The sequence below is a fragment of the Netta rufina genome, assembly GCF_964035555.1.
Source record: "Netta rufina genome assembly, chromosome: 5".
In the NCBI taxonomy this organism is placed as follows: Eukaryota; Metazoa; Chordata; class Aves; order Anseriformes; family Anatidae; genus Netta; species Netta rufina.
Window position 1 is genome coordinate 44,200,721 of NC_140128.1, and position 27,872 is coordinate 44,228,592.

General features: G+C 36.7%; 1 protein-coding gene across 1 annotated transcript in view; it reads left to right on the plus strand.

Moving 5' to 3' along the window:
- The window catches only part of KCNQ1 (potassium voltage-gated channel subfamily Q member 1), a gene marked incomplete at its 5' end in the record, with an annotated part of 350,880 nt that overhangs the window by 80,846 nt on the left and 242,162 nt on the right, over window positions 1-27,872 (plus strand). Inside the window, 10 exons of the mRNA XM_084287197.1 lie at window positions 2,693-2,819; window positions 4,526-4,604; window positions 5,568-5,664; window positions 6,329-6,469; window positions 16,213-16,323; window positions 18,803-18,898; window positions 21,177-21,299; window positions 22,284-22,425; window positions 23,743-23,769; window positions 25,875-25,940. Coding sequence (XP_084143323.1) covers window positions 2,693-2,819; window positions 4,526-4,604; window positions 5,568-5,664; window positions 6,329-6,469; window positions 16,213-16,323; window positions 18,803-18,898; window positions 21,177-21,299; window positions 22,284-22,425; window positions 23,743-23,769; window positions 25,875-25,940 — 1,009 coding nt within the window. The remainder of the gene's footprint in view (window positions 1-2,692; window positions 2,820-4,525; window positions 4,605-5,567; window positions 5,665-6,328; window positions 6,470-16,212; window positions 16,324-18,802; window positions 18,899-21,176; window positions 21,300-22,283; window positions 22,426-23,742; window positions 23,770-25,874; window positions 25,941-27,872) is intronic.

A 27,872-nucleotide genomic window follows, 5' to 3' on the forward strand; every position in this document is an offset into this window, starting at 1 on the left:
CGGGCAGGGGAGGGGGAATTTGCCAGTTGCTAATGGATACCTGGCGTTTTTGTGTATGACCATGAAGAACAGCTTGTGCACTTTCACCCCTGATGTTCCCTGAATAACTCGGGTCTCATTTAGGTCAATAAGCCTTTATCAAAACGTCAGGAGTGAAAAATGTGTCTTGGTGTAAGCCGACTGGTCGTTCCCTCCAGTCACTGGAGTCTATAGAACAATCAATGTTCTCTAAGCTTGTCTGCGTGTCATGCAAAGAACTGGATGACAGTAACCATTGACTGCATGTCTGTTGCATTGTCTTTGGGACAGCCCACATTTGCATACTTGCCAGTGTTCTTGTTAGCCAATGAACCATGGAGGGGCTTTAAAAAACATACACACACAGCTCCAATGCAAATTTGCTATGCAGAGAATACGCGCTTCTTTAAAGCACAAGCCGGGCTTTCAGTTTTTACCTTCTTTCTATCAAAATGAAACTGTGATCCTGCCAAGCCCACGGTTTCTGGTCGGAGTGCTGACTTGCTTTATTGTACTAAAACATTAAATTTACTGTGGGTTTGTCTTTTCCTACCAGAATTCTTGTGTTTTTTTTTTTTTCTTTTCTTTTCTTTTTTTTTTTTTTTCCTGGCAATCTTTTGGGAATATCTGAAGAGCATTGTCTGTGCTAATGCATATGATGTGAGGCCATACACCCATTCCTCCAATTAATTATTTTGAATGAAGGACACTTCTTGCTCCCTGTGCAGTAGCTATTGTCTTTTGTTAAGGGAGTTTCTTTTAGTACCGATGAAAGAAGATGCATTAGTTTTCTGCATATTGAAGTGTTCTTGGATATTGGAGCTTGTTGACTCTATCTTAGAAATGAATGCAGTCCCCTGATCGGCAAGGACAGCCTCTGGTGCTTTGCTTTATAAGAACAGTTTCATGGAACCTTGTGTAGTTTGGTCTTAATTCAGTGCAGGTTCTTAAATATCTTTAAGTGAAATTAGACAAAGAAGAATTTTGCTGCATTTGAAGCTGCTGCCTTAAAACAGCCTTTCCTTAAAGTGCCTGCTGCAGAGGCTGTTGGTTTTTTTTTTGTTTGTTTGTTTGTTTTGTTTTGTTTTGTTTTATAGATTTATGACTTTAGCTCTGACTTTATTGAAAAAATATATAATAATACTCTAAATGAGTGAAGGTTTCTGACGGATCCTTTCGGCACCAAGCTGTAGAAGAGATTCTTGGCTGGGTCAAAGGGTAGGAGCTTTACATTTATTACAACCAACAGTCTGGACAGTTTGATTATATGCTGAAAATGTAATTGGAATACAATATAACCAATTGAGATGCTGTTCTGCTGCATTTGACATCTTGCAGAGACTGAGATTTTCAAAACCAAGGAAGGTGGTCCGGGCTAGCATCTTCCTAAGTTTGTGTCACAGAGTAACTTCAACAATGTAGTGCCCTGAGATGAGCAGGTCATGCCAGCAGAAGACAGGAGTTCTAGGGCCACAAAAAGAATATAGTGAGGTCTACCGGTGTGTGGCAATTTCTTCCCCTTTTCTTACTGCTTACAGGCCTGTTATTTTACTGACTGCTCAGGGCAACGTCCCATGCATTTTTGAAGCTGATGATTTTGAAGCTCCCATTGGTGTGGTCTGGGCTAGGATTGCATCTTAGGTATTTCAGTTAGTTTAGAAATTCATAGGTACCTTGAGTCCCATTTGCCAATTGGTTATCATGGAAAAACAGCAGTGCAGGAATAGGGGGAGACTGGGTAGAATGTTCAATATCTCTGCTCTTTATACTAGAACACTCTCTGTAATAGGCAGCTCCTTCTCTTTATCCTATCCTATCCAGCTGTGATACCTAATGTGGTTTCTTGTCTTTACTCCTGACCAGTAATAGTGTGACCAGTTATTAACTGAGTTTGCCGATGAGGAAGTATTGCAGCTCCTTGGCTTTGGGGAAACTATGATGAATATGCCATGGTCAGCCACTCTAGAAAAGCCAGGTTTATCTGCACGTGAGGTTCCAAGTATGACATAAGTGTTCCTCTGTGTATCAACAAGAGTGTCAGATGTCTTTGACGTTTGTGGCTTTGTATGCATTTCCAAAGTCATACCTTGTTGTTGGCCTGTAGTTAACACCAAGCTCGATAGCAGCAGCACTTCAGGACTAGATTTCTGTTTCTAACTGTCAACAAGGAGGTGGAAGGGGTGCCAGTCCTCTTACTGTGAGGGCACCAGAAATGTTACTTTCATCCACATGAGATTAAAACAAGACTGAAAAAGTATAAGTAAATGTGTGGTAAAGCTGATATGGTCAGTGGAATGTGAAGCACACCTCTTCCCAAAATGAAATACACTAGGAAAATACTCATCTTCTGCATACAGGCTGTGCTTGTTTTCTTTGGCACGGTAAGGGAACCTTTTGTTTGAATAGAGAGACCAAGTGAATTGTACAGAATAGTTTTCAGTTCTTGCACATGTATATGAGCCAAACTGCATGCAATTAAAGTATTTAAACTTGCTCTTAATTTTTTATTTCTTTGTTTGCCACTTTTACTGTGTTACTTTAAACGATGTTGGTTGGGTTGATAGTTTTTAACTTCCAAATTTTATATTTATTTCTGCATTTCTAATAGATTCTGAAAAAAAGATGAAAGACATGCAATAGAAAACTAATCTGGTTCCCTGTCTGTTTCTTTTAGGAAATTGTATTAGTGGTATTCTTTGGAACAGAATACGTGGTTCGGTTATGGTCAGCAGGATGCCGCAGTAAATACGTTGGAATATGGGGAAGGCTCCGTTTTGCTAGAAAGCCTATTTCAATCATTGGTGAGTACACGCAGCTCGCAAAGTTGATGTAGATACCAGGTGAAAGTTATCTTTGAAAGTTCTGAAAAATGAAATTTCTATAGCAATTGAAGCCAAGATTAAGCAAGAACTCTTGTCATTAGTATTAGCATAGATCTAAGGAATCCATGGCACTTATTTAGGGGGGGTGGGGGGGAATGTAGCTTGGTTTGTTTTTCCAGAAGGGCAGAGTGTTTTCTTTTCACAAGTGATCTGAAGCTTTGCCAGAAATAAGTCTTGCCCGTAATCCTGTCTCCTGCGACCTTGGGGTCCCAGACACTTATAATAGCTAAACTTTTTCTTTTAAAGATGATGGAAAGCTTTTTTTTTTTTTTAGCAGTCATTTGAATATTTTAATGAGTTTGGTTTGGATTCTAACTGAACTACACGCTGCTTGGTGGAGCATGATAGATACACTGTAATTACTTCGTGTATTTATTGAATTAAAAACTGGTTTTCAGAGTGATGCCTTTGGAACCAGGCACCTGATTCCCCTTGATATTCGCTGCAGTTGTTTTCCTGACTGACTTCAGTCATTGTAGAAATTATATCCACAAATTCTAGATTTTTCCAAAATCTAGATATGTCAAAACTCTTTTTTTTTTTTTTTTTTTTTGAATGCTTGTCCTGCATTTAATAATTTCACTGAAAGAAACATAATAATCCAAAACCATACTGTATTTTTTAACCAATGTTGAGACAGTTATTTGAAGACCCTTGCCCTGGAGCATTCAAAATATAAATAGAATAAACAAATCAAGTTCTGGAAGGGGGTATTGTTATAGAAGCACAGTAATCCTTGTTCTGTGACATAGTTTTTTCCACTACTCAGAAACACTATTTGTTGAATAGAGGATATATTTTTCCTAAACAATCTGCAAGTTTTTGGAATGTAAATTACAAAATTTTGTGCCTGGATATTTATTGTTACAATCATAAAATACTTTAGTTTCTTTGTGTGTGTACATAAACAATTGCATCTCAGGTGTGACTGCAGCTATAAAATGGCTTTGACCATATCTTTGCACTCTGCTTGCTAATCCATTTCTCTTGAGATGTAGCACAGTAGAGGTTCTGAAACAGCTTCAGATTTATTTCAGCTTGGGAAGCAAAACAAAGTTCACTTTTCTTAGATACGTATCAAGAACTATTTTGTTTTCCAAAATATGGAATTGCTTTCCAAAATTAACTAGGCATGAGGCAGACAGATTTAGTATACAGTCCTAAGGCAATGAGTGACTTAAAGTAAACTAGACACACACGAATTCTAATTTTTCTCTACCCTTCAGACCTGGAGAGATTAAATAATATTAAGTCAGTTGTCTGATAAATGAAATAAAAGCCAAAAACTCTGTCAATTAATAAAACAGTCTCTATAACAGCAGAGAAACTAAGAAATCCAACTAATAAGTTATCCAGACTGCTGAGGCTGTTTTGTAGTAACTCATATCACTCATCTAGAATGTGGTAATCTCAGACCCATCCCAGTAAAACCTTTCTATTAAATCATACAATTATATTTTCTTTATATGTTACAGCAGAGATATCTTGATATGTAACTGGAAATCTTCATTTGGGGTCACTGTTCAAACTTTTAAAGTAATATTGGCCATGGTTTTAGAACAGCTTCGCAGAAGTATTGCCAAGATGCTAATAACTAGTTTTGTCAATTGACTTCTGTTTTCCAGATTTAATTGTAGTTGTTGCTTCCATGATAGTTCTGTGTGTGGGCTCTAAAGGTCAAGTCTTTGCAACCTCAGCTATCAGGTAATTATATGCAATAAAAGAAAATAATGCTGTCAGTTTGAATAGGGTAGCTTTTTTTCTTTGTTTACCTCCTGGTGAAAAATAGTCTTTCCTCTGACATTCATGTAATAGAGCAGATCACCAATCACATATGGGTGTGAAATAATAATCCCATGAAGTATAGTGAAAATAAAAATTTGAGTGTGTTGTCTGGTCATAAGTTTCTTAGCTCTAGTAATGGATTTATGGTTGGTGGGAGTAGAGGTGCACATATATGTACCCATCCTCTCCCATCCACCTACATGGGTTCTATCCAAATCCTGTTTTAGTTCCTTGGCTCAGTTTTACAGCAGCTGTCTTTCACACTTTGCCTCTGACCTCTTTAAGCTGCTGTTTCATAAAAGGCATGGGGTTAGTGGTTGTGAGTTCCTGATGGGCTGAATCCACCTTGTACTCAGAAGGGTTACACCACTTTGTTTTCCTGAATGAGGAAGTACAGGGCAGTGTACTGTGCTCTGTGCATTAGCTGCAACAGTGCTCTAGTGACTTTTGTAAAAATGAAATTTTATATATATATTGTTGGACTGTCAAGTTCAAGTTGGCTGTGATACGCCTAAAAGGCAAGGTTCTGTAGTTAGCTGTTTCTATATATTGTTCCCCATCCTGGTGAGCAAGTCAAATATAAACTGATGAATGATTTCTGGAGCATTCACAGTTTGCGTCCAAAATCCAGAATTCTTGAGTCACCCTTACCAGTCATGTGTACAGTCTTCCTCTTCCTTTACAACCTTCCTGAGTTGTCTTCATAACAAATGATGAAAGATGAGTAAATGGAGTGAGAAGAGACAAGCTGCTGGGTCTACCATAAAATACTATGCATTTCCCTCAAAATGGTCCTTTAGAAGACACAGACTTGCCCTCTCCATCTCTTTTATTTCCTCTTGTATTCTTAGCCTCTTTATTAATTTAAAAATTGTGTTCCAGGGGCATCCGTTTCCTGCAGATTTTACGAATGCTGCATGTTGACCGTCAGGGTGGTACATGGAGGCTTCTGGGATCAGTTGTGTTCATACACAGACAAGTAAGTTTGAGTACTCAAAAAATGGCATAATAATCGATGCAATCGATGCAATTTATTTAACAGTAATTTAAGTCCTTATATTCAGAACAGTGTGTTTGCAGACATGTTGATGATGTCAAATATATTTAATGTGGAAACAGGTAGTCATTTATTTTACCCAAGTATGGTTGTTCTGCCCTGTTCAGGGGACAAAAAGTTCCTAAAAGATCAAAAATGTTCACCTGCACTTTGCCAAACTTTTGACTTGTTGTTGGATTTAACCACAAGAATGAGACTTCTAAAAGGGAATCTGAACATTCCTAAAAAGTATGCGTATTTTTCCAAAGTTGTTTTGAATATGACAGCATTTGAAAAGTTTATCCAATGGATTTTTGATGACCAAAAACTTCATGTTGCAAGTCACACTTGCAAGTGAGAAATGCATGGTTGTATTAAATTCTGTATCTGAAACGTGTATGCTGGAACAAGTCAATAGCTACTGTGTAAATTCTTTCACTACTGAACTCAGTGGATGCTAACTTGCACAGCCAACAGTTGGCGTCAGTGTTTATTAATTGCTGAAATTACATTCTTCTGTTGCAGGTATCTTTTTAAAAATGTTAGTGATAGATAACTTTTATGTCTCAGCAATATTGTAATGCTGTTATTTTGATCCTGTTTGCAGGAACTGATAACTACACTCTACATCGGATTTCTGGGCCTGATTTTTTCCTCTTATTTTGTGTACCTGGCTGAAAAAGATGCTGTAAATGATTCTGGAGAAACAGAGTTTGGCAGCTATGCAGATGCCCTGTGGTGGGGAGTGGTAAGTATGGAAATTCACATGTACTGAAAATAGTTAACACCCTCAGTTATGGAGTGTAGTTCAAGCAGGCATGGAGTAAGAACAGCACTTTGAAATGTCCTTTTATTGCTATGGTAAAGGTTCTGGTTTTGTAATTCTGGAAAACTAAGAAAATAGTATAGAAGATGAGTGGTTTTATTTGATGTTTATAGTCTTTTGCAATTCAAAGCAATCAAGTACAGATACAGAAATATCTATTCTTATTTCTTTAAATTGTCTTCCCTCCTGTTATAGTGATTTACTTATTGCTACTTTTTTGATGGTAGGGTTCAACCTTCTAATACGGTAAGTCTTGCTAAATCAGGGCTATCTTTTTTTTTGTGTCAACAATTATTTATGATTTGCAATTCAGCATGACTAATTCCAGAACAAGGAGTATCTAAGATACTTAAATCAAGACTGTTTTAAAGTGATTATATCGCTTTGGAACCAACTTGGTATACTTCTGTGGCGTTTCTCTGTGCAATGTTGACATATCACTATTATTTCAGTAAGTGTTTTAATTTTGTTGCTTCTGCTAGTAACAATTACCTCTTTCTTCTCTCGCACGATATGCAAATATTAGATTGGCTGCTTTGTTCTGGGATTTCCCATCTGTAATCGTTTCCCTTTCCTCATCCTCTTAAGGTTCAGAGCAAGGTATCTTTTTGTAAGCTGTTTTTCCTTATCATTAGCATTCAAGCAATGGCTTGTTTTCATCTGTTATAACTGCATGTAGCTTAATAAAATGAACTGTCATCATTAAGTGCTACAGATGCATATACATACATAAAGATGCTAAAATGCATCAGCATCACTAATAATTCCATGCTTGCATTTTCAAAACATGCTGATCTTCTTAAGTCTTCTTTGGCTGTTTTAAATCAAAATCAACTGATTTATTTGATTAAAAATGAGACTACTGTGTCTCATGTACAAGTACAGGACTAGTACCTCTGTTTCACCAATAGAACATACCTTCTTGAGAAATATTTTTGATAAACCTCTGCATGTGTGTGCTTATATTGTTTTCTCTTTACAAACAGTACCACACGCTATTTCAGGAAGGGAAGATCTATTCGTAAGCGAGTCTATTGCAGGTCTCCTGGTGCTGAAATTCATATACAGCATTGTATGAATCCGATGTTTTGTGTAGGTTGCTACTAAGATCTGCTGCAGAATTCTGTTTGTTCTCTTTCTATCTGCTGTGATAAAGTACAGCCCCTTTTAGGATCAGAAAACTTAATTTGTAGCACAAGGAAGCAGTTAATGACAAGTAGCTTCTTCAAAGCTTTCGTGTCATCACGGTGTTTTCATTTTTCAGTACAGGGGACAGCTGACTCAGTAATTAACAGCGGCAGATGTAGCTGCATTTAAAAACACATGCTGTCATTGGTGTTAGCATTAAAAATTGAATATGTGACAGACCAGATTGGCTTACAGAAAATACAGTAAAGCCTTCCATAAAAGCAATGAGATCAGTCAGGATATTGAAATATTCTCCTTTCAGGGAATTGCTGCTCAATAGGTGTGCCAATTATTTTGTCTTTCTAGTTACAATCAACTAAATCAGTCAACAGATTTAACTATGGTCATATTTTTCCTCTGTTATAATTTATTATATTTCAGGATGCCATTTGGACTGTGATATTGTACTCAGTGTGTCCCTAAAGTAACTTGTTTAGGATTAAAAGTAAAATTTAGTGTCCCTTTTCTGCTCTAAATGTGGATGCTATACTTCTGCTAACTGCTGAAAGGATTTAGCAAAACAAAGCTGAAATGAATTCCGTTCCATCCATTTTTGGTGTTTTGGTACCATAGTAGTCTTCATGCTTTCTTTTAGGGAAAAGCCCTACTAAGGTTATGTCAGTATCAGGGAGGTCAATGAGTGTCAGAATGCTTCCTAATGAGGGTCTCAAACTCATTAAAAAACAAAAAGAACCTTGAACTGTTCTTATAAGTTTCTATTATGTTTTAGTCAAAATTTTCAGAATGGCTTAAGGATCACAAATTTTACTCACTGAAAACCTGTCTCCATCTGTTTTGAACTGGTTATGCAGAAGGTAATTCTCAATTCCTGTCTCAAAGGTCTCCGCAGATACATGATCTCTGGCATATAGCTGATCTCACTTCTCAAAAAGTGCCCCAGTACTGACTTACCTTAGGTCGCAGAGAACACTTCTAAGGAAAAAGTACTCGATACTTTTTTCACGCCCCACTTTTTTTTTTTTTTTTTTTTTTTTTTGCTCTACAACATTGTACTTTTTTTCAGTTGTCTCAGTGTATGCCTACCCTTCTAAAAAATGGCAATGGAATATGTGGCATAGCATAACGTGGATCATTTAAAAGGTCTGTGTTACCACAACTAAACCGCATCTGGAACTGGGTACTTTTCTATTGCTTTGCTTTGCTGACTATAGGCATACCCATAGGGTGCATAACTTTTAATTAAATGTTCTTCATTGTTGTTATTTATAAATATATATTGCTGTTCCATTTCCATATGTAAAATGGCCTCCTGGGCTTTGAGTTTCCTTGAGTACTCCAGGCTGTAGCTATTAGCTAGTTTGTGGGCTTCTTGGAGAAACCTGAGGTTACCTTGTGGCATGGAGTGAAGATTTGTCCGTATTACTGTCGCTTTTAAATGCAGAACATGTTGTATAAAAAATTCTGCCAATGGCTGCCTGTCTGTATGTCTTTTTAAAAGACAAGGATATTATTTGCAAATAAAGTACAAGTAACATGATCCATCTTTCAACTACCTTGTGCAAGTATTCAAATTTACTCTGGTTATGTTGTCCTTCCTGTCCAGGCTTACAGTTTTTAAGACCTACTGTAGGTTCTGGACAATAAAAAAAAGAATTAAAAAAAAAATAAAAATGCCCTTACCTAGATTGTCAAAGATGATCTCCAACAGGAAGTGTTATTGGCTCATTGTCTCCATTATTTATTTATTTATTTATTTTCTTTCTCTCTTGAGCATTAATTCTGTCACGCCTCAGGCAGATGGAGCAGAGCTCTCCTTTTGGTATCCATTATGTGATACACAATTTCCAACCTTCACATCTGAACAAACATCCTTCAGGAAAACCATTATGTGGATTGTGCTAACGGCCTCTTTGATCATGAGCGCTACTTGCAACAAGCGATTATTGAATATAGCCGTGCGTGGATGTTGCACTATGCCCATTCATTTGGACTGGATTGAGCCCTAGGCTTGCAAGTATGAGCTTTAGTTAAAGAGTTTCTTGTTCCTTTAATACAGAGATATGTGTTTTCTCACCAAGGACTGAATTCAACAAAACATTGACAAGTTTGCTTGCTTCTAAGCATACGTAAAACCCTGTTCCTGTTTAAAAGTCTATCAACGTGTTCTTAATTTAAATTGAAAATCAAAATTGTTCAAAAGCTATGCTGAAAAGTTGCAGAAAATGCCACTTGAAATTAAGCATGTGTTGTAAGAACAAGTTTAATTTATAATAGTTGAACATAAATATTAAAAAGTTGACACATAAAGGGGGGGAGGGTGTTAGAACCTTCTCCACCCAATTAAAAAAAAAAAAAAGCTGTTGAGTATTGCACAGTGACTTGAATGTTGGACAGAAAGAGACACTTCAATTTTATCCTTTGTGTGCTTTACGAGTCAAGAACACCAACTATAATAGGCCTATTATATTCTTTTTCTTCTATTATTTGGGTTGAAGTGGTGGTGTTTATGTAGAATTTGTGGAATTCTTCTCATCACTGAGCTTTAATTGCTCCATGAGCAATTCCAAATACATTTTGTTCTAAATTAATAAAGATCTGTGGGGTAGATGTGGATCTCTTAAACTTCTTACTTGCAAAGTTTAGATGTAGATATTCTTACAGATAAAGAATGCTCTCAAAACACTTTCTTAATTCCCAAAGTCTTAAGTGTCTATTAAATGTACCAAGGAGCTAGAACACAAAAAATCCTTCTGTAAGAATCCAAAAAGTTTGAAGAGAAGTATCTTCTATTTGATGGAAAAAAAGTAAATTATTTCTTGGAAAAAAATGGGGAAAAAATTTTGAAAAAATAATATAAATAAGGAATTTAGCTTTCAGTTAAAGCTCAAAAACCAGTACAGAATGTGGTCCTGTTGAAATGAGTCTCTAGGAGGCTGAAATTTAGTTGGCTATGGTTTCTTCTCTCATGGCTAGAAATATCCTCACAGGAAAGCATTTGGAAAGTTCCCTTTGAAAACATTTGGCTATCTCGAATATGCTTTAAGTGTTCTTGTTGTACTTAAATAATGCTCATTATTTTTCTTATACTTACTGTGTTTTGTGAGGTATAATAATAATAGTACCCACAGAGAGTGGAAAAAAACTGTGGAGTTTCCACAAACAGTTCGGAGCTTGCAGTCAGATTGTGTGCGTACATCAATAACTTTCCCCAGCACATCCTTTGATATCATGGCTGAGACGTCTTGCTGCTTTGTTTTCTGAAGCTTTTTGTGTAGAAACAGTCTCTTGTGCAAGCTCTGGCTGACAGAAACCCTTTACTGTAGATCAGAAGTATGTACGCTCAAGCAGGTGAGGGCAAATCCTGTAAGCAGAGCTGGCTGTTCACTTTGCACGCTGACTGCTGGTGGCCAGCAGACCTCCTGCGATTCCCCCTTCATCTGATGAGTGAGCAGAGGGGGGCTGGCATTCTGCGGCATCCCACAGAAAGGGAATGGGTTATCACCATACTGTAAAATCTAAACAACTGGCAGTGGATTATCAGGGTAGGATGCAACTGTCAGGCTAGGATAGAAAGCTGGTGGATCTCCTATGAGTTTTACTGCTCATGTGTGTAACTATAGGTTTACTACTGTGTTCAAGTCTAAAATTGTCCATTAATTCCAAGTGAAAACCATCAAAATGCTTTTGTAATGTGTTGTCACAGTATAATTATCTTCTGTAAATAATTTTGATGTGCAAATAACAATCTTCCTTGGAGGTTTTAATTCTTTTTACTAGATTGTTTTCCTACTTTAGTTACCTTTGTGATGAGGTAAGTAGCAATTGTAGGGGGAAGTAGAATAAAAAGTTCAGATAAGCTCTGACTATTCACTAATAATGAACAATCCTCTTTGTTTTGATGCAATAAAGTTGGTCCTATATCTCATCGTCCTTGAGAACTGCTGCCAGGTTGATTGGGATGAATAGCCTATTTTACAAGAGGGAGTGGAAACAGTTTTTGTTTGTGGGGCACAACACTGAGAATGGGATTCAGCAGCATTTGGAGCATGCAGTGTCACAGGTGTGTGTACTGCAGGAGCTGGGCAACAGAAGTGTGTAGGGGAATAAACTGAGATCATGAAACAGTGCAACAAAAAAACGTGGTTGGAAACCCAGCTTTCAGAAATGAAGACAGGAACTTACCAGAATGTCTGTCGCTGTCAAAACTTGTTCCAGGTTCTGTTCCAGAACCTGCCAATGGGGACTGTGTGTGTGTGGGGGGGAAGGCTAATTAATTTCTGAAGGGGGCTGTATTTTCAGGAGTTAGTGAATGAAATGGCATAATATGCCTGACTTGACCTAGCCTGAAACTAAGAATACTAACCGGAGGAGGAAAAAAAAAAAATCTTTTATTCTTACTAAGTTGGTTAAAGTTATAGGCTTTTTTTTTTTTTTTCTTCTTTTCATAGAAGTGATTTTGCAAATTTTAGGTGAGTTTAACTAACTTTTCCCAATAAGATCTCACAAGTGGAGATGTTTATTTTGGGCCACCATTTGGTTAGGAGTCTTAGGGTGGCCAGTAGATTTAGAGCTGATTTTGATGGCTGAAAATGCCACCTTTAGGGGGTATTGGACTAGGCTCCTCAAGTGATGGCTGGGCAGCACTGAAGGTCTGTTACTTCAGAGATGTGACACTGCAGTTAGTATGTTCTGTTGTGTTTGCCCTTGAGTGTGTAGTTCCATTTCATTTCATATCCTAAGTTATTGAAGTCTTTCAGTGTCCTTCAGATGTGGTTGTGTCTCACTTACGTATTTCAACCACATCAAAAAAGGTGGCATGAGCCTGAAACAATAACTGTATGAAAAAGACTTTGAAATTTCAAGAACAAAAAGAATCCAAACCTTCCCTTTAAATATTTGTAGCAGTGTTGACCAGGAAGTCCTTTCTTCAGTTTTAGATTAGTTTTAAAACTGATGTTTCTAAGTGGTTGCCCTGTAGCACATGTTTTTTTAACTCGTTCATCTGAAGGATATAACTTGAATATTCCAGGGCTCTGCGATGTACATAGAGTTGATGCGCAGCAGCCAGTGAAATTTTTGTTGTGTGAATCAACTCTTATCTCTAACATCCTTGGATATATAAAGAAGAAAAATATTGTCATTTGGAAAAGATTTCAAAACACTGAAAGATCACTAGGTTGTTTTTTGTTTGTTTTTTAAGCTTCACACAGATCATACACTTCATACTAAAATAAGAGCATATGTATCTAATCTGTTTACACTTGTGCTGCCTGGATTTCAGAAACCTGAAAAGAATCTACTTGATATTCAACTTGCATGAATGCAGTTGACTAAAGATGTCAAGCAGTAGAAAGGTTCTTATGTGATCATTACGGGAGAGCATTTAAACCATTTACTGTATCTCAGTTGCAAAGAAGTCAGGGAACCTGTCAGTGTTTCTGATGTGTCTCTGGATGTTCTTGTACTGCTTGATTTAATCAAGCTGAGTATTCAAGTGGGTCAGAAAATTCTCAGTGGTATTTGGTATGCAAAAGAATACCTACTGCAATTAATTTTGAGGTTTCAGTGCTACAAACTTAGAAACAAAGTAGTTAAGGTATTCTCTGTAAGGTGACTTTCCCTCACTTGCTTTAGTGCTCAGCTTTTTTAATCTTTTAGTTTGTATTTGCTCCTCAGTCCTGTGGTGTCTGCCTCTGGGTCATGCACTCCTGTATCCTGTAGCTAACTACCTAAATTGTCACAAAGTACTCAGTATTTCATCAACAGAGCATCATTACACACCTGATTGTTTGTACTTATTTTATCCAGATAGCTTTGAATAAAATCCCTATTCAGTGCTAACAGGCATTGTTATTTATTGTTGCTGTCTAGATGTTTTTTTTTGCTTCAAATTTCTTCCTTTAGACTATTGATGCATATGTAATGGAAACAGGATTAATTGTAACACCAAAGCCTGTGGTGATGTACATCAGATCAAAGTTCTGAAATAGTCAATGGATGAATATGATTTTGCTCCTAATTAAAACAATTAGTTTTCCATGCTGCTTTGCAATGAAAATTTAATGTGTGAGCTCTTGTATCAATTTAGTTTCATTATGCCAATGTATTTGCCATGCTAGAGCAGAAGTTGAGTCATTATTTCCATTTTAAGATCCTATTTTACAACTGCAAAATTAGTATTGTACTCTTCAGGGGGTTATAAATTGACTATAAAAAATCATTTGGGGTGGAAATTTGGTATATATGGTTTCAACAACATATATCTTGGTGAAAAAGAAAATATAATTTTGGAATACAATGGATTTGTAGATGGATTAGAGTTATGAGTGTAGAAAAAAAAATTTAACTTAAACACACATTGTGACTTGCAACCCAATTTCCAAAATGTTTTTAAAAATATACCCCCCAAAAAAACACACATTTTTTTTTTCTGTCATTGATGCTTCATATTCTATCCTTCTATTCAGAAGGGATAGGCGGGAATAGTAGTGGGGGAAGAGAAGGTAAATGCTCTGAATTTTGTATGAATTCTTCTTCTGTTATAGTTTTGTGTGAATGCTTCTGTTATACTCTTGTCAGCTTAAAAGCACCTTTTTTTTTTCTTTTTTTTTTTTTTAATTCTAGTTGATGTATGTATTTAAAAATAGCATTACAACTGTAACGCAGAATGGTTGATAAAACTTCCATCATGTGGATTTGTAAAGTTTTTTAAAAGCTGAGGCATAAAACAGTGGCTTGTCTCAATCTTTTATGGAAGAAGGTGTCGGAGGCCATTGTATTTGCTAGAATTCATTCGTATTTTTTCCATACCATATTTTATTAGTAGAAAATTGTAATTAGAGTTTAAGATTTCTTTTAAACTGACCATCCCTTCAGTTCCTCATCAGGCCCTAAATTTAGGTGGTATTTCAACAAGAATATAAAGAATATAGGCAAAGGTTTTTTAAAGTTAATTTGTTCTTAACTTACCTTACTGATTCTTAAAACACTTCTCTATAATAGGAACCAAATTTGGAACTAAGCCACAGTTTAAGAACTTAAATTAATATGAAATGATAATACTTGAATGTTTCCAGTATAAGTAATTTGAAATAAACTTGTAATACCACCACCTCCAACAGCCAGAGCCATTCCTTTACCATGTGTCAAACAGACACAGAATGATTAATTGCTCAGAAGGTGGACAGTGAGAATGCATGGCTTGCTTCATGCATTTCTGAGGTGGGAAGTAAACCTACAATATTTCCCTGTGGTCTCTTATCTTTTAATAGCAATGGATGATTATTAATACGGCAGATGGCAACATTTTTCCTGGACCACCTGTCATGCCCTTCCACTTCCCCAAACCCAAGCTCTCCATCACTTCACCCATTAACAAACATCTTGCTTCTATAAACGTGCCCTTCCCTTCTCTACACTGTTGATGCTGCCCTGGGTGGTAGCTGCCTTTCTGCAGTTGCAGGGGAGGGCACACTGAGGCAGACAGGTGAGCAGCTGCAGGGCTCAGAAGTGGGTGGCACTTGTGTGTTACTCTCTGGGGCCAACGTCCTCTGCGTCCTGGGCAGCTGATGCCCACACTGTCAGAAGTCTGAAAAGCCAGCAGCTGAGGCGTGCTTCAACTGCTTGAGAGTTTCATGTGCTTCACGTGGTCTGATTTGGTTAGCTTTTTTCAAAGTCACAGATAAAAATCTCTCTAATTTCCAAATTCAGGAATAGCTTGTGACATAGGTGAATTTAAATTGCTCTCAGATGCCAAATTTATCCCTTCTGCTTGCAACAAATCCATTCCTTCCTTGAGCTCCTGCAAATAATGACTTATTAAGCCTTGTTATGCTATGTCACCACAGTGGTAATCTTTACTTCAGTGAAACCCAAACTCAACAGATGTTTCCTGTATGCATGCATTAAATTATCTGTTCTTGCTCTTGATGTTCTATGGAAGTTAGTGATTCATTAGATTGTTTTAAGGAGCTGTTGCTGTATGGAAATTTTTCTGCTTCTCTTGCTATTTATACCAACATTATTCTGTAGAATACTTCATGTCTGACCCCATTCATATTCCATAGTTACAGTATACATAGTCTTTCTTTGTAACAGCCCTGAAATTCTTCAGCAAACATCCGCTGCCCATAAAGAAAATCAGCAATTCAGAGTCGTTGGCAGCCTCTCCCTAAGGAAAGGGTCTGACATGGGCAGGCAGCCCACATCCCAGTAACTTCATATACAGTAAAGCTGTCTCAGCCATGAAGACTTAAATTAATGGTATTACTTTACAAGATTTTAAATACGTATTTTATTGTAATTCAATTTCCTGTGCCTCTTTTGTTCTGTTATAGGTGGGGAAGCAAACCCAGAGAGAACTGCCTCAATATAGCACAGATTGTCATTGGGAGAGCTAGGAATGAGACTCAAGTTTCTTTAAAATAATTTATTTAATTTTTATTGCTTTAAGGAAAAACAACCCCAAACTGCCATGCTAATACTTTCTGTAATGCTGTAAGTATTTTTCTTTACAGGTGACAGTTACAACTATTGGCTACGGGGATAAAGTGCCTCAGACCTGGATTGGAAAGACCATTGCATCTTGTTTTTCAGTGTTTGCAATTTCGTTTTTTGCACTACCTGCGGTAGGTTATTTTGTGCTTTTGCTGGCAATTTTCTGTTGACCCACTATTCGTCAGAGGAAACTTTCTGTTATTGATCCTTTAAACTTCAGAAGCTAAAAAGTTTCTTTGGGTAGTTTAAAAAAAAAAAAAAAAAAAGAGGGGGTACATAAATATGCAGTTTTTATTACATACAATGCTAGGTTTTTTTATACATTTGAGAAGGGGATGTTTAAACCAAAACACTTTTTCTGCCTATCCAAGAAGTGCAAAGGAAGTATTTCTCATGCTACATATTTCTGGACTCAGTGATTTAGTGATGTTTTGGCTTCTTATAGCTTTCACTCATAGTTTACTCAACTGATTAAGTCCAAGGTGAACTGTGAGGTTCTCATACACACCCTTCCTCTGGCAAAGCTGCAGAAAAGGTGTCACTGGCAGAGGCAACAGTAAGCAGTCAGGGACAGTTACGTTGGCAGCTGATGCAGTTTGCCAAGTTAACATCTGTCTGTAGCCAGAATCTCATTTTCAAAAGTGATTTAGGGTTGAGATTTCAAGGGCTTTGGCTCTTTGTTTGCACTGAAGATAGCTTCCCAAGTACTCCCTAACAAGAAACAAGGCACCTGAGTATTAAGAGTAAATTCAAAATCAGTGAAACATGGGCTGTGATTTGAAAGCCCCAAAATGTTCAGTGCAAAGAGTAGCTAAGGGTATTGTTTTCACAAATTTAGCGATACTTGTGAGTTGTTCTGTTAAAATGTTTGTGTGACCTGAATCATGCTGTCAGAAATTTTGTGCAAGCTTGTGTGAAAGGGATGAGGAAGTCTAGATCTATACAGAATGCTCCCTACTGTCAAAATCTTGCTAGCTTCATTTTCAGCAACCTTCAGTAAACTTCAGTGACACAGTTTTGCCAGCATAGTATAGCTATAGCAGGGAAGTGATGGGGACAGAATGGATATAAATAATACTTTTATGCCAGCACCTCCACAAAAACTCTTCATGACATGCAAGAGCAGCTATTAAAACTCCAATTGCTTTTTAAAATTAGCCACTCTGTAAAAGCTGTAGTGCTTTTGAGTGTAAATTTTTAGACTCTCCAACATCAGTTAGCCATTGAAAGTATATTCTTTCTTCCCTCCTCACTCTGACCTTTCATGTTTGTTCCTTGTTTAGAGGGCAAATTTAGTAAATGAAATGATTTGCAAGAAAAATGCCAAAGCTGCTTTTTTTTGGATTAGTGTTTTTTTTCTCAGACTTGAATGCCAGCAAAGATGTTCTATAAATACTTGTACAGCAGCCTCACCTTCACAGCACTGTTTTTATGTTTACCTGTCAGTTTTTCCTAACTGTAGAAATAAAAGAACACCCTCCACCTTTATCACTGTGATTCTATTACTGAGTTAAGCTATTTCTCTGAGTTGGCCCTAAGGGGAAACGTAGATTTTGAAGCTCTAGTGGTAAATAGTTGATACGTAGTAGCTATTGCATACGTCTTACTTTTTTAAGCAGACGAGCAGGCTAAGATCACAGACAGAAGTAATTGTGGCTAAACAAAACTGTTTTGGGTTCATGGTCCTGCAACGATTCTGCATTTTCCAAATAAATGATGTTTGATCATTGTTAACTCTTTGATCTTTGCTCAATGATTGTAATAGGAAGGGTCTTTCCTGTTTCTTTCAAAATACCAGATGATTAATACATTTCTTAGAGGTTGAGCCAAGATCACTGGCTGCCCTGACACTTTGACTACCATATGTAGAAAATGAATTATGATTTTTTGAGTAGGTGTAGTCGTGTAAGTTGATTTATAGAAGATGTGTTCTTATCGTTGTGTTACTAAAGCCTTTGTTAAATATGTCTGTAGCTATGCACACGACTATATAAATGACTTGCTCTATATGTAATTATGGACTTAAGTTACATTACATTTGGAAGTTGTTTTGGTCGTACACCATTCAGTGTCATTAGTCCATGCCCCTTGTCGTGAGAATTGACTAGATGGCCTCTTGCTGAACTCACCACAATCCTGACTGTGTTGTAATGGTCCTTTTCCTCTTCCTCGTCCTCCCGTCCCTGCATGGGTTAACATATGGAAATAGGAATTGTCATGCTACAGTTTAAAAAGCATTATTTCTCATAAAAATGAAGTTAAGCACATCAGGTTAATATTTTTCCCTGCTCTGTCATTCCCTTGCACAAGCATTTATGAGACTTCTGGAGGGTATGAAATATCATTTCTGCTTGCTTTTTAGTGTTTGAGCCCAGTAGACTTAAATAGGCTTTGGATCAGGGCACAACAGCATTCATAGTTTGTTTCAACAAGTAATACTAACTGAGTCTAAAAACTTAGCAGTATTAAGTCATTTCCTCTAAGTAATTAGTTGGGTTTTATGATGCTGAATGGGAGTTTATTAATACAACATAATTTGGCAAGCTTATGTGTGCTTTCTTTTCCTCCTTTACAAAAAATAAGAAATCCGTGTTTTCTTTCTTACCACAGGGAATTCTTGGTTCAGGCTTTGCCCTAAAGGTACAGCAGAAACAAAGACAGAAGCATTTCAACCGTCAAATTCCAGCTGCTGCCTCTCTCATACAGGTACCGAGTTCTTGCATTTTGCATACTATCATTTCTCTCCATTTGTAATTTCCTCAAAATTTTGCAGTATTTTTGGGCCTAATTCACATTAAAAAAAAAAAAAAAAGTATAGGAGTTGCAGATGCAAGTCTCTTAAACAGATTTGGAAATCCCACCTGTAATGTAAACCAATGAGCAAAAACTTCATTCCCAAATCAATGCCAATTCTTTTCTTCAGCTCTTTAAAATGAAAACTGAAGGCTATCCTGTGGTTATTGGATAATTTACCTGTGGAAAATATTATGAAATGCTATGCTTGCAATAGTGAAAAACAGAGAAGAAGCTTCATGTGAAATTGTATTTACAATGAGCAATTTATTTTTTTAAAAACACAAATGTCAAATATGCTTCGTTTTCCTTGGTACAAATACGTGTGCATTCTTAAAAATCCCAGTTTTAGGAGAATTAAGTCAGCATCTTAAATAGGAACCATCTTGTCTGCAATTTTCAGTGCCATTGTAAGTGACTGGCAAACATGGAGATTCTGCAAAATCAGTCTTTCCATGTTGGATAACAAACAGGCAGAAAAAAATTGATCCTCTCAGTTAAAAGTATGGTTACAGATCTGTGTCGGTAAGGTCAAGGAGATTTTATCCTTTATTTCAGCAGAGCCAGCATTTCACTCTGGAGATGTATTAATATTGTTTCATTGCAGGTTTTTTTCCAACTTTTCTCCATCATTCATTTTCTGCACTTAGCTTTAGAATTGCAGGATGAAATTAAAAAAAAAAAAAAAAGTAGATGTACACCTAAGGCATATCATTTTTGCGTTCTCATATGACTTATTTCTCCAGCTTCATGAGTGAATGTGGATTTCCAGGTCAGGCTCTTTATAGAAACAGTAGCTAACTGTAAAGTTTATGCTTGAAACTAAACAGTCCCAGAGTTAATATGAAAAGGGTTTAAATTTAAGGCTCTGGTAATAGCCAGAGATTAGCCAAAAGTCTTCATACTCAGTGTGTTTCATTTGGATTGCATGGTCAGAAAAAGGTATGGTTTTGCAAAGAATGGGTTTTTAGTGTTCCCATCAATCCTTTTAGGAAATCAACCCCAAAATACCAGCAAGTTTGAGATTGCATCTCTAGAATACCATGCTTGGCTCAGTCTGAAATATTGAGGAGTGAAGGGTAGACAATGAGTTGCTGATTACCTGTTATTAATAAGTGACAATTGCAATTTACTAGTGGTTGTGGAGCTCTAGAAGCCCATTTGAATAAGTACTCTACAACTAATTCACAAAAGGATTATTTTTAAACCAAGAAGATTATGAAATGGGTACAAGACGAGGCAACAGCTGAAATTAGTAATGGTTTTTCCTGTATTCTTTCTTGTTTTCTTTTAGAGGCCAATTGTTCTTATTAACCGTGAATTACATGGTGATTGTTTAATCCTTTATTTTCCACCTGCTGTCTGATTTTTCTTTATCATTCTGCATTGCTTTGTTTCTTTCATCTTGTGTTTTCTGCCCTTTCCCACTTCAGATTTTGTATGTGTACATGTAAATCCATAGGTATGTGTGCTTTTCTGTATTGTGGAAGTGAGGATCTAAAATTTGAATTTAGAGGCTAATTATAAATAATCCTTGATCACATAGTTACATTTTAAGAGAGAATGCAGCAGTGTTTGGTCTAGTTTCCTATCCCTGCTTTTCTTTCTTTTTGTTTTTGAACATAGTACTTTAATCACTAGTTGCCGGGGGAGGTGAAGGATCGCTTTTGATTTTGGGCTCCTGTTTAACTGTTAGTGCTGTACCATCATGTGCTCTCCCACAATCATTTCTTTGTAATAATATAGCCCTACTGACCATATCACAATTGCTTTTTTTCCTGACAGCACTCTTGTGGAGGTATGGGGGAATGATTTTTGGTTTTTGAGTGGGGGCCTGAAACATGGGATACAATAGGCAAAATGCTGAAAGTCATTTAGGGAAACTGTGGAGGAACAAGAAATTCAACCCCAGTCCTTTGAGCCCAGTCTAGAATTCTATTTTATTATTTGCTGCTAATGCAAATGAAAGTTGCACTTCAAAAGATTGATCTTGTTTTCTGCTTTGCCCAGTTCAGACTTGGTGGTTTCTGTTTACTGAATAAGAATTCTGAACCATGCGGAGTTAATATTTCCATGGGGGAAATCCAAGAACACTTGTAAATAAAAAATGTCTTATGTGCTGACTTGGAAGTATAGGTAGCTACAACTCCAATCACATTAATTGTTCTGTTGCTTACAACTTTTGCCCTAGACTGCGTGGAGATGCTATGCAGCAGAAAACCCAGACTCTTCTACATGGAAAATATACATTCGAAAACCTGCCAGAAATTATCATTTGCTGTCACCCAGTCCAAAACCGAAGAAATCTGTGATGGTATCAGTAACTAACATTTCTTTTTATAGTAGTTTCAAATTTTTAAATTGGATTTAATTTGTTTTATGTTCTAGAGGCTCTTTGTAGTGTTTATTTTACAGAGTATTACTGGGTTTCAAAGTTTCAATTACAAATCAGTTTGGGGATTTTCAGTAACTACAAGTTTAAACTATAACTTAATTTGCTTCACTTCCTAAGGGTGACTTTTTAATGAATTTGGAAAAGAACAATAATGTACTTAGGCATATCAATCAATAACTCAGTGTTATTTGGAAAAGTATAAGCAAAGGAGGAAAAGAAAATGAGTATTTCCAAACTGGTTAAAAAACAAAAGTCAAGAACAAAAAACACAGCCCTGATGCTTCTGTAAGCTATTGATTTTATGGCTCTTCAAACTTCTGTGGTGAAGACGTCTTGTGCCTACGTGTGGCAGTATCTTCATATCCACCAATTCCATAACTGAAGATTTTTTGTTGCTGTTATAATATAGAAAGAACATTTTTTTTTGCCAGAATCTTTATCGAATACTTCATCCTCTCTATTGGAATAGTAAGGCAGGGTAGTTGTGCACTGGAAAGGAGAGGATGTTTTACAAAAATTTCTCTTAGTATCCCAGATCAATCCGAGTTCTGTAGCATTATAGCCATTTGCTCTCTGCTGAAGGTATGATTTATTGTGTCCATTAAATGGTGAAGATATTCTAGAGTAGTTTGATTTATATAAACTGTTGCAGAGCTAGCAGATTTTTTACTTCAGGCAAGGGATTTGCTAATGATGATGTGTGGAATTCTAGCAATTAGACAATTTTGGGAAATGGGGCGCACTCTTGAAGAGAAATGCACAGTATAGCATAATGAAAGTATTATTGGTCAGGTACTCTTTTAGCTCATTATAGCTCATTAAGGGCTTCATTATTATTAAAGGCAATGAAGATCCTACTAAATGTGGGTTGGTTTGGTAATTTAATATATGTTTATTTTTTAGGTTAAAAAGAAAAAATTTAAGTTAGACAAGGACAATGGGCCTTCTTCTCCAGATAAGATGCTAACTGTTCCACACATCACTTATGACCATGTGTCTGATGACAGGAAACCTGATTTCAGTTTTGATACATATGAAAATTCTGGTAAGAAATTCTGTTATAAAATGCCAGTTAACTGTGTTGGCAATTTACACATAGGCAGTCTTTAATATGTAAGAGAGAAAGGACAGAACTAGTTGTTGTCCTTATTTCTGAAGAAAGAATACTTTGCTTTTTGACTTTGCTGGCTTGTCTGGTTAAGTTTCAACTGTTCCTTTAATGAATGTGTACTCAATTATAGACAAAAAAAATTTTTGTCATTTCTGTCTGCCAGAAGAGCTACCATCTCTGAGGCTGGTGTTTACAATGCACAGTTTTTCATTTTATTGAAGCTATTAGCTGTTAGCTTTTCCACGTGAAATTTACCCAGGACATGTTACTATTGTGCTTGTACCTCAATCAAAAAGGACTGACATGTCTTGGCCACTCTTAGCATGGTCTGCTATGTGAAACCATCATGTGCTCTTGCCATCTGCTCAGTGGAGTAGGCTGTGAATCAAATTTTGAAAGCAGACATACTTTAAATAAATGTAGATCCATCTGTATTAACTGTCACTGTACAAATAGGTACAGTGCAAGGAAAAAAGAAGGACCATATTTGATAGTCACCTTATTGATGCATTAGTTACAGATGCCTTAGTTATAATGAACTTCCAAAATAACTCTGAGTTTACACTGCTTGTTTTTGGTTGTTTTTTTTGTTTGTATGTTTTTACAAATGCATTTTTACTAGAAGCTTTTATGTATGCCAGTTGTGTTTATTTGTGCTTGCCATTTCTGGCAACAAAAAATAGTGATTTTTTTATTGATTATAGATGCCTTAAGCACTTTTCTCCTAAAGAAAAAAAAAATTGGCAGACTGGATTAAATTTAATGACCATTAAAATAAGATTAAAATGTGGGCTGGCACCAGGCATATTTTAATTCAGGCAAAAAGTCTCACTTTCCATGTACTCTGTGGCACATTTCTTTAACATTTCTTGTTCTGCGACATCCATGCTTTTCCAGTCTTTCTTGGCTTCTGTTAAGGAATGATTGCAATTTGCATCTGGCAATAGAAATGACCTAACTGTTAGAATGTGGGCAAATAGTAAGTTTACCCTGTGTATCAGGCTTTGAGTACAGATATTTATCTTCAGCACAATCCAGTGAATAATGCTTCAGATGCATTGATTTGCCAAGTCCTACCTTTTATCTCTGAGTTTCTAAAGGACAATGTGATTTGCAGGCAGCCTACTACTGCCACTTCAAAAATCAGCTCTATAGCTTTCATTAAAAGGATTTTCTCTAATTTCTTCTGACACTTACCTTTTTCTTTTTTTATCTGTGTTCTGCTCTCTCTAAACTGTTACAAGTATACAGGACAAACAGGAATGTTAAAATTGCTTGGTAAGTTGAGGAAAATTTTATTTCTGGCATGCCAGCTTATGACAATGTAACATTTTTTGCAGTGCTTTTTATGTGTGTCTAGTGCCATATAGTTTCTAAGAAATCTTTTGCAGCCAAGGAGATCTAGACAGACCCAAGCTTTACATTCTCACACTGTAATTGCAATCGCACATACAGTTCCAGGGTAAAGAGAAAAGTGAGCACTCAAAATATTTGTTTATGAGTAGGTTATCACTTGTTGTTTCTTCATAATTGAGAAAAATTGCTAGTGTATGTATAGTTGATAGCAAAAGATAATATAAACTTAATATAAGCTATAATTCATCTAGTAATTAAGTTATATGCTCAGATAACTGAGAAATAATTTCTAAACAAATAGATTGGGATGGGAGAAAAATGTTCAGACTTGACCTCCAAAATTGTGCACTCTGAAGTAGGTGCATCTGTTCCTGTAAAAATGCTCTGTAGATATTCATGAACAGATGGGGACCCATAAATTAAATAATTTATTTTACTGTTTGTCTGGATTCTGTGATCACTTAAGCAGTCATGTAGTCCTGTGATGTTTCTAATGTGCTTGTTTAGGCACTTTCTTAACAATTGAGCGTTCCCCAAAGACTCTAGGATTTGAACTAGGTCTAAGCAAAAAAACCCTGTGATTTAGTGAGAGTGCTGCAAGCCACCTGTAAATTTTCTTCACTGCATCCACTGGAGACAGTAGAGGATCCTTTTCATTAATCAAGTGTAAGGATCCTCAGACTTGGACTTAAACACCTGAAAATACAGGGTTCTGTTTCTCATTTGAACCCACGTGGAACATAGCTGTAATTAAGGTGGTAAAAGAGCACAAACAAAACTTAATCTGCCTGACCCCCCCCGGCCAGTCCTTAGTTTGCCCGTTTTCCCGCTTCCACTTTTCTCCTGTGTTCCAAGGGGTGCATCCCCACTGGGGGTGAGCATGGTAGAACAAGCTCAGGAGAGGAGCAAGAGCCATGAAGCCACCTGTTATACGTAAAACAAGAAACTTCTTCATCTTGGGGAAACATCAGAAGAGCTTTGCCAGCCACCATAGTTTCAATTTGCTAGCCAGGCAGAGTAAACTCAGTGGACCTGAGAGTTCACCTAACACTGTTCTGGTAGGGATTCAAAGAAATAGAGAAGAAAGTGCGTATTTGTACTTAGTGTGAATAAAATTATAAACCTCCTTTCTCCTGGCATCATCAGTTTAGTAAGGACTGAAGAGCACGCCTAATGCTGACAGAACACTTGCAAAAATGAGGATTGGGTGTTTTTTCTGATTTTTCTGATTTTTTTTCACTCCAACACATTTATATTTTGAGTTCTTTGTGTTGCATAAGATAAAGTCAACACTTCTGAAGAATATTACTCTGTCCCAGTGTATGAATACACAGGCATTTTTTCAATTAAATAGTTACTAAAATGACAAGGCTATTTAAAAGAACTAAATGTAGCGTTATGTTTTCCTGAGTCTTTCTCAGCATTGACTAATCTTGTTTGCCTGAAACTTTTCCCCAAGAAATTCAGCTTGAGGCAGGCACTTGGCTTAAATGGTTGAACCTGGCAATTATAAGTGCTTTTTATGGGATGTCGGGTAATTTCTACCATCAGTAGCAGACTGAAGTCTGGCCAGGAGCTACCTACACTGTGGACAGTATGAACCAGACCAAGAGGGGTCCATACAAGGTTGTACACTTTGGAAAGGGAAACACTCCAGGGAGCTGTGAAGTCAGGAAGGAGGAGGCAAACATGAGTTTACTTTTCTTCAAAACAGGACTGGCATGTAGGAAGGAATATATTGCAACAACATGGTGAAGAATGTTTTAAGAGGCGCAATGCCTCCCCTAGTGGTGATTTAATATATTCACTATTTAATAGTGGTGATTTAATTCTGCTACTATGTAATAGGTAGTGGAAGAGTTTCCCAGAAACTCTCTTTACCAGTACTTTTTTAAAGATGTCAATACATACTGTATTTTAGGTATGTCTGCATCTCCTCAGCTGCCTGTCTGGAACTTTTTTCTATTTTTATTTTTTTTTTCTCCTTCTCCTATCTCTGTTTTATGTGTATCTTTACTATGACTCAGATTGTCAGCGTTCCTGGCCATCCTTTTCCACAGACCAGCAATCTTCCAGCGCTCCTTCTTCTCCAGGTAAAGCTGATAATATTTCATTGCTCCGTCACCTTTGTTAATTACTAAATCCTTCCAATGCTCTGTCTGGAATTGCCTGTCATGACACAGAAAATTATAGTGCTGGTTTTTAAAGAAAGCATTAGGCATCTCAGTAGAATTTTGAATTTGGAAAGTTTTTCAGGTTGTAAACTGCAAATGTTTAATAATGATTAAAAAAAAAAAAATCTGCAGAACAGGGTTATTTTTCTAAGTGCATTAATTAAAATTCAGGTTTTCCATGAAAAATGCTGTAAAGTGTTCTAAATTTTTGACTGTCCTTGCAAAAGGGGAAGCGTAAAGTACTTTGTATTGTTAGCTAAATACTCCACTACTGGAAAAGCACCTCTATACATTTCATATTGTATCCAAAATTGTTGTGTTGGTAATACAGAAAACTCATCACTGATTTCTTATTATTGTGGTTATAATAAATGATAAAAAAAAAAAAAAAATCTTTTTCTTTTTTAGAACAGGGGTTCTAATGTTAGGGGGAGTGTATTCTCTGCCATTTCAAAGTAGTGCCCAGCATTATCAGTTGGATATTCATACCTGCTACCATAGCTGCTACTGCTAGCCATCAAGTATACAGAAAATAAAGTTTTGGGGAAAATGAATTTATAAAGTGTTTTATTTTATTTATTTATTTTTTTAGCCCTTTTAACATACTTTTTTTTAAATGCTTTGTTAGAAACAGTCCTCAGGACTCCAATGGCTATGAATTTTTATGTTATCTATATTAGATGGTTAGGAAGTTGTTGGTCAATATTAGAGCTAATAGCTGATCTTTGTACCAGACTGGCAGGGATTACGTTAAGCTTTAGTTTCTTCTCCTCTGCTTCACTGTTTTTGCAAGTTCTCAGTGATGTTTTTACCTGGGGTAGCTGAGGTAGTGTATGTTCCTTGGTGCTCTGCTGTAGCTTTGCTTTGAGGCACTCTGTGGAAGGGAGCCCCTCACTGTCATTTGCTTCCCTAGGCCCCTCCTCACCCTGTGCAAGCAGGTCAAATGGAAGTGTTTTGATGTGGTTGCTCGTTTATACTGAAGCAGCATTTAAGAATGAGAGAGTAAAGAGTAGAGGGCTGCTCTGGTTACCAGAACAGACAGTGATCTTGGTTATGATCATCTTAGAAAATTTTGAAATAAAAAGAGGGAGGGAGAGAATATGTTTGCCTTTTATTAAGCAGCTTTTCATTTCAGTGCTCCCAGAGAGCTAGTGGGTTGAGGTACAATCTTGATTTCTTGTTACGTGTGAGGAGAACTACTTACTGGAGTGAAATGGTTGCATGTTAAGGAATTTCTACAGAATTTTGCTTACCGTTGTTTTTATTCTCTCTGCACTTTTTTTTTTTTATAGTCAAGTATAAATACAATAGTGGTTTTATATATACAGAAATTTTGTGGCTTCTCTGACAAATGTCAGGACCATGCTCAAAAGAGCACTTAGCATTCTAAATGTTAGTCTGGCAGAATTTAGGAGCCTGAAATTAAAAATAAAATCTATACCACTCTGCCTAATTTCTTGGATGCATGAAAGTGTTGGTGTAAAAGTAACTAAAAACTTACAATATCTGACACTTTGCAAAGTGGCCCTCCCACTTAGGACATCCTCCTCGATGAAATGGACATTTCAACACCTAGCTCATATCTGGGTTGACAGTTGAGGTATCCCGTGCCGAAGTGTCAGAGGGATTGGGAACCTGTAGACATCTCACCATGAAAATGCCTAGGCTCCCTGGGGGATCTAGGCCTATTTTCTTGATTCTAGTCATAGTAATTACAGACCAGAAGCTGATAATATAAACTAAAACATGAAATAGAGATGAGAAAAAATAAACCGATCTTGTCATCAAAGCACTCAAACACTGCTGCTGTAGGACATACACGTGGCTGATTTCAAAAAAAGTTACTGTACA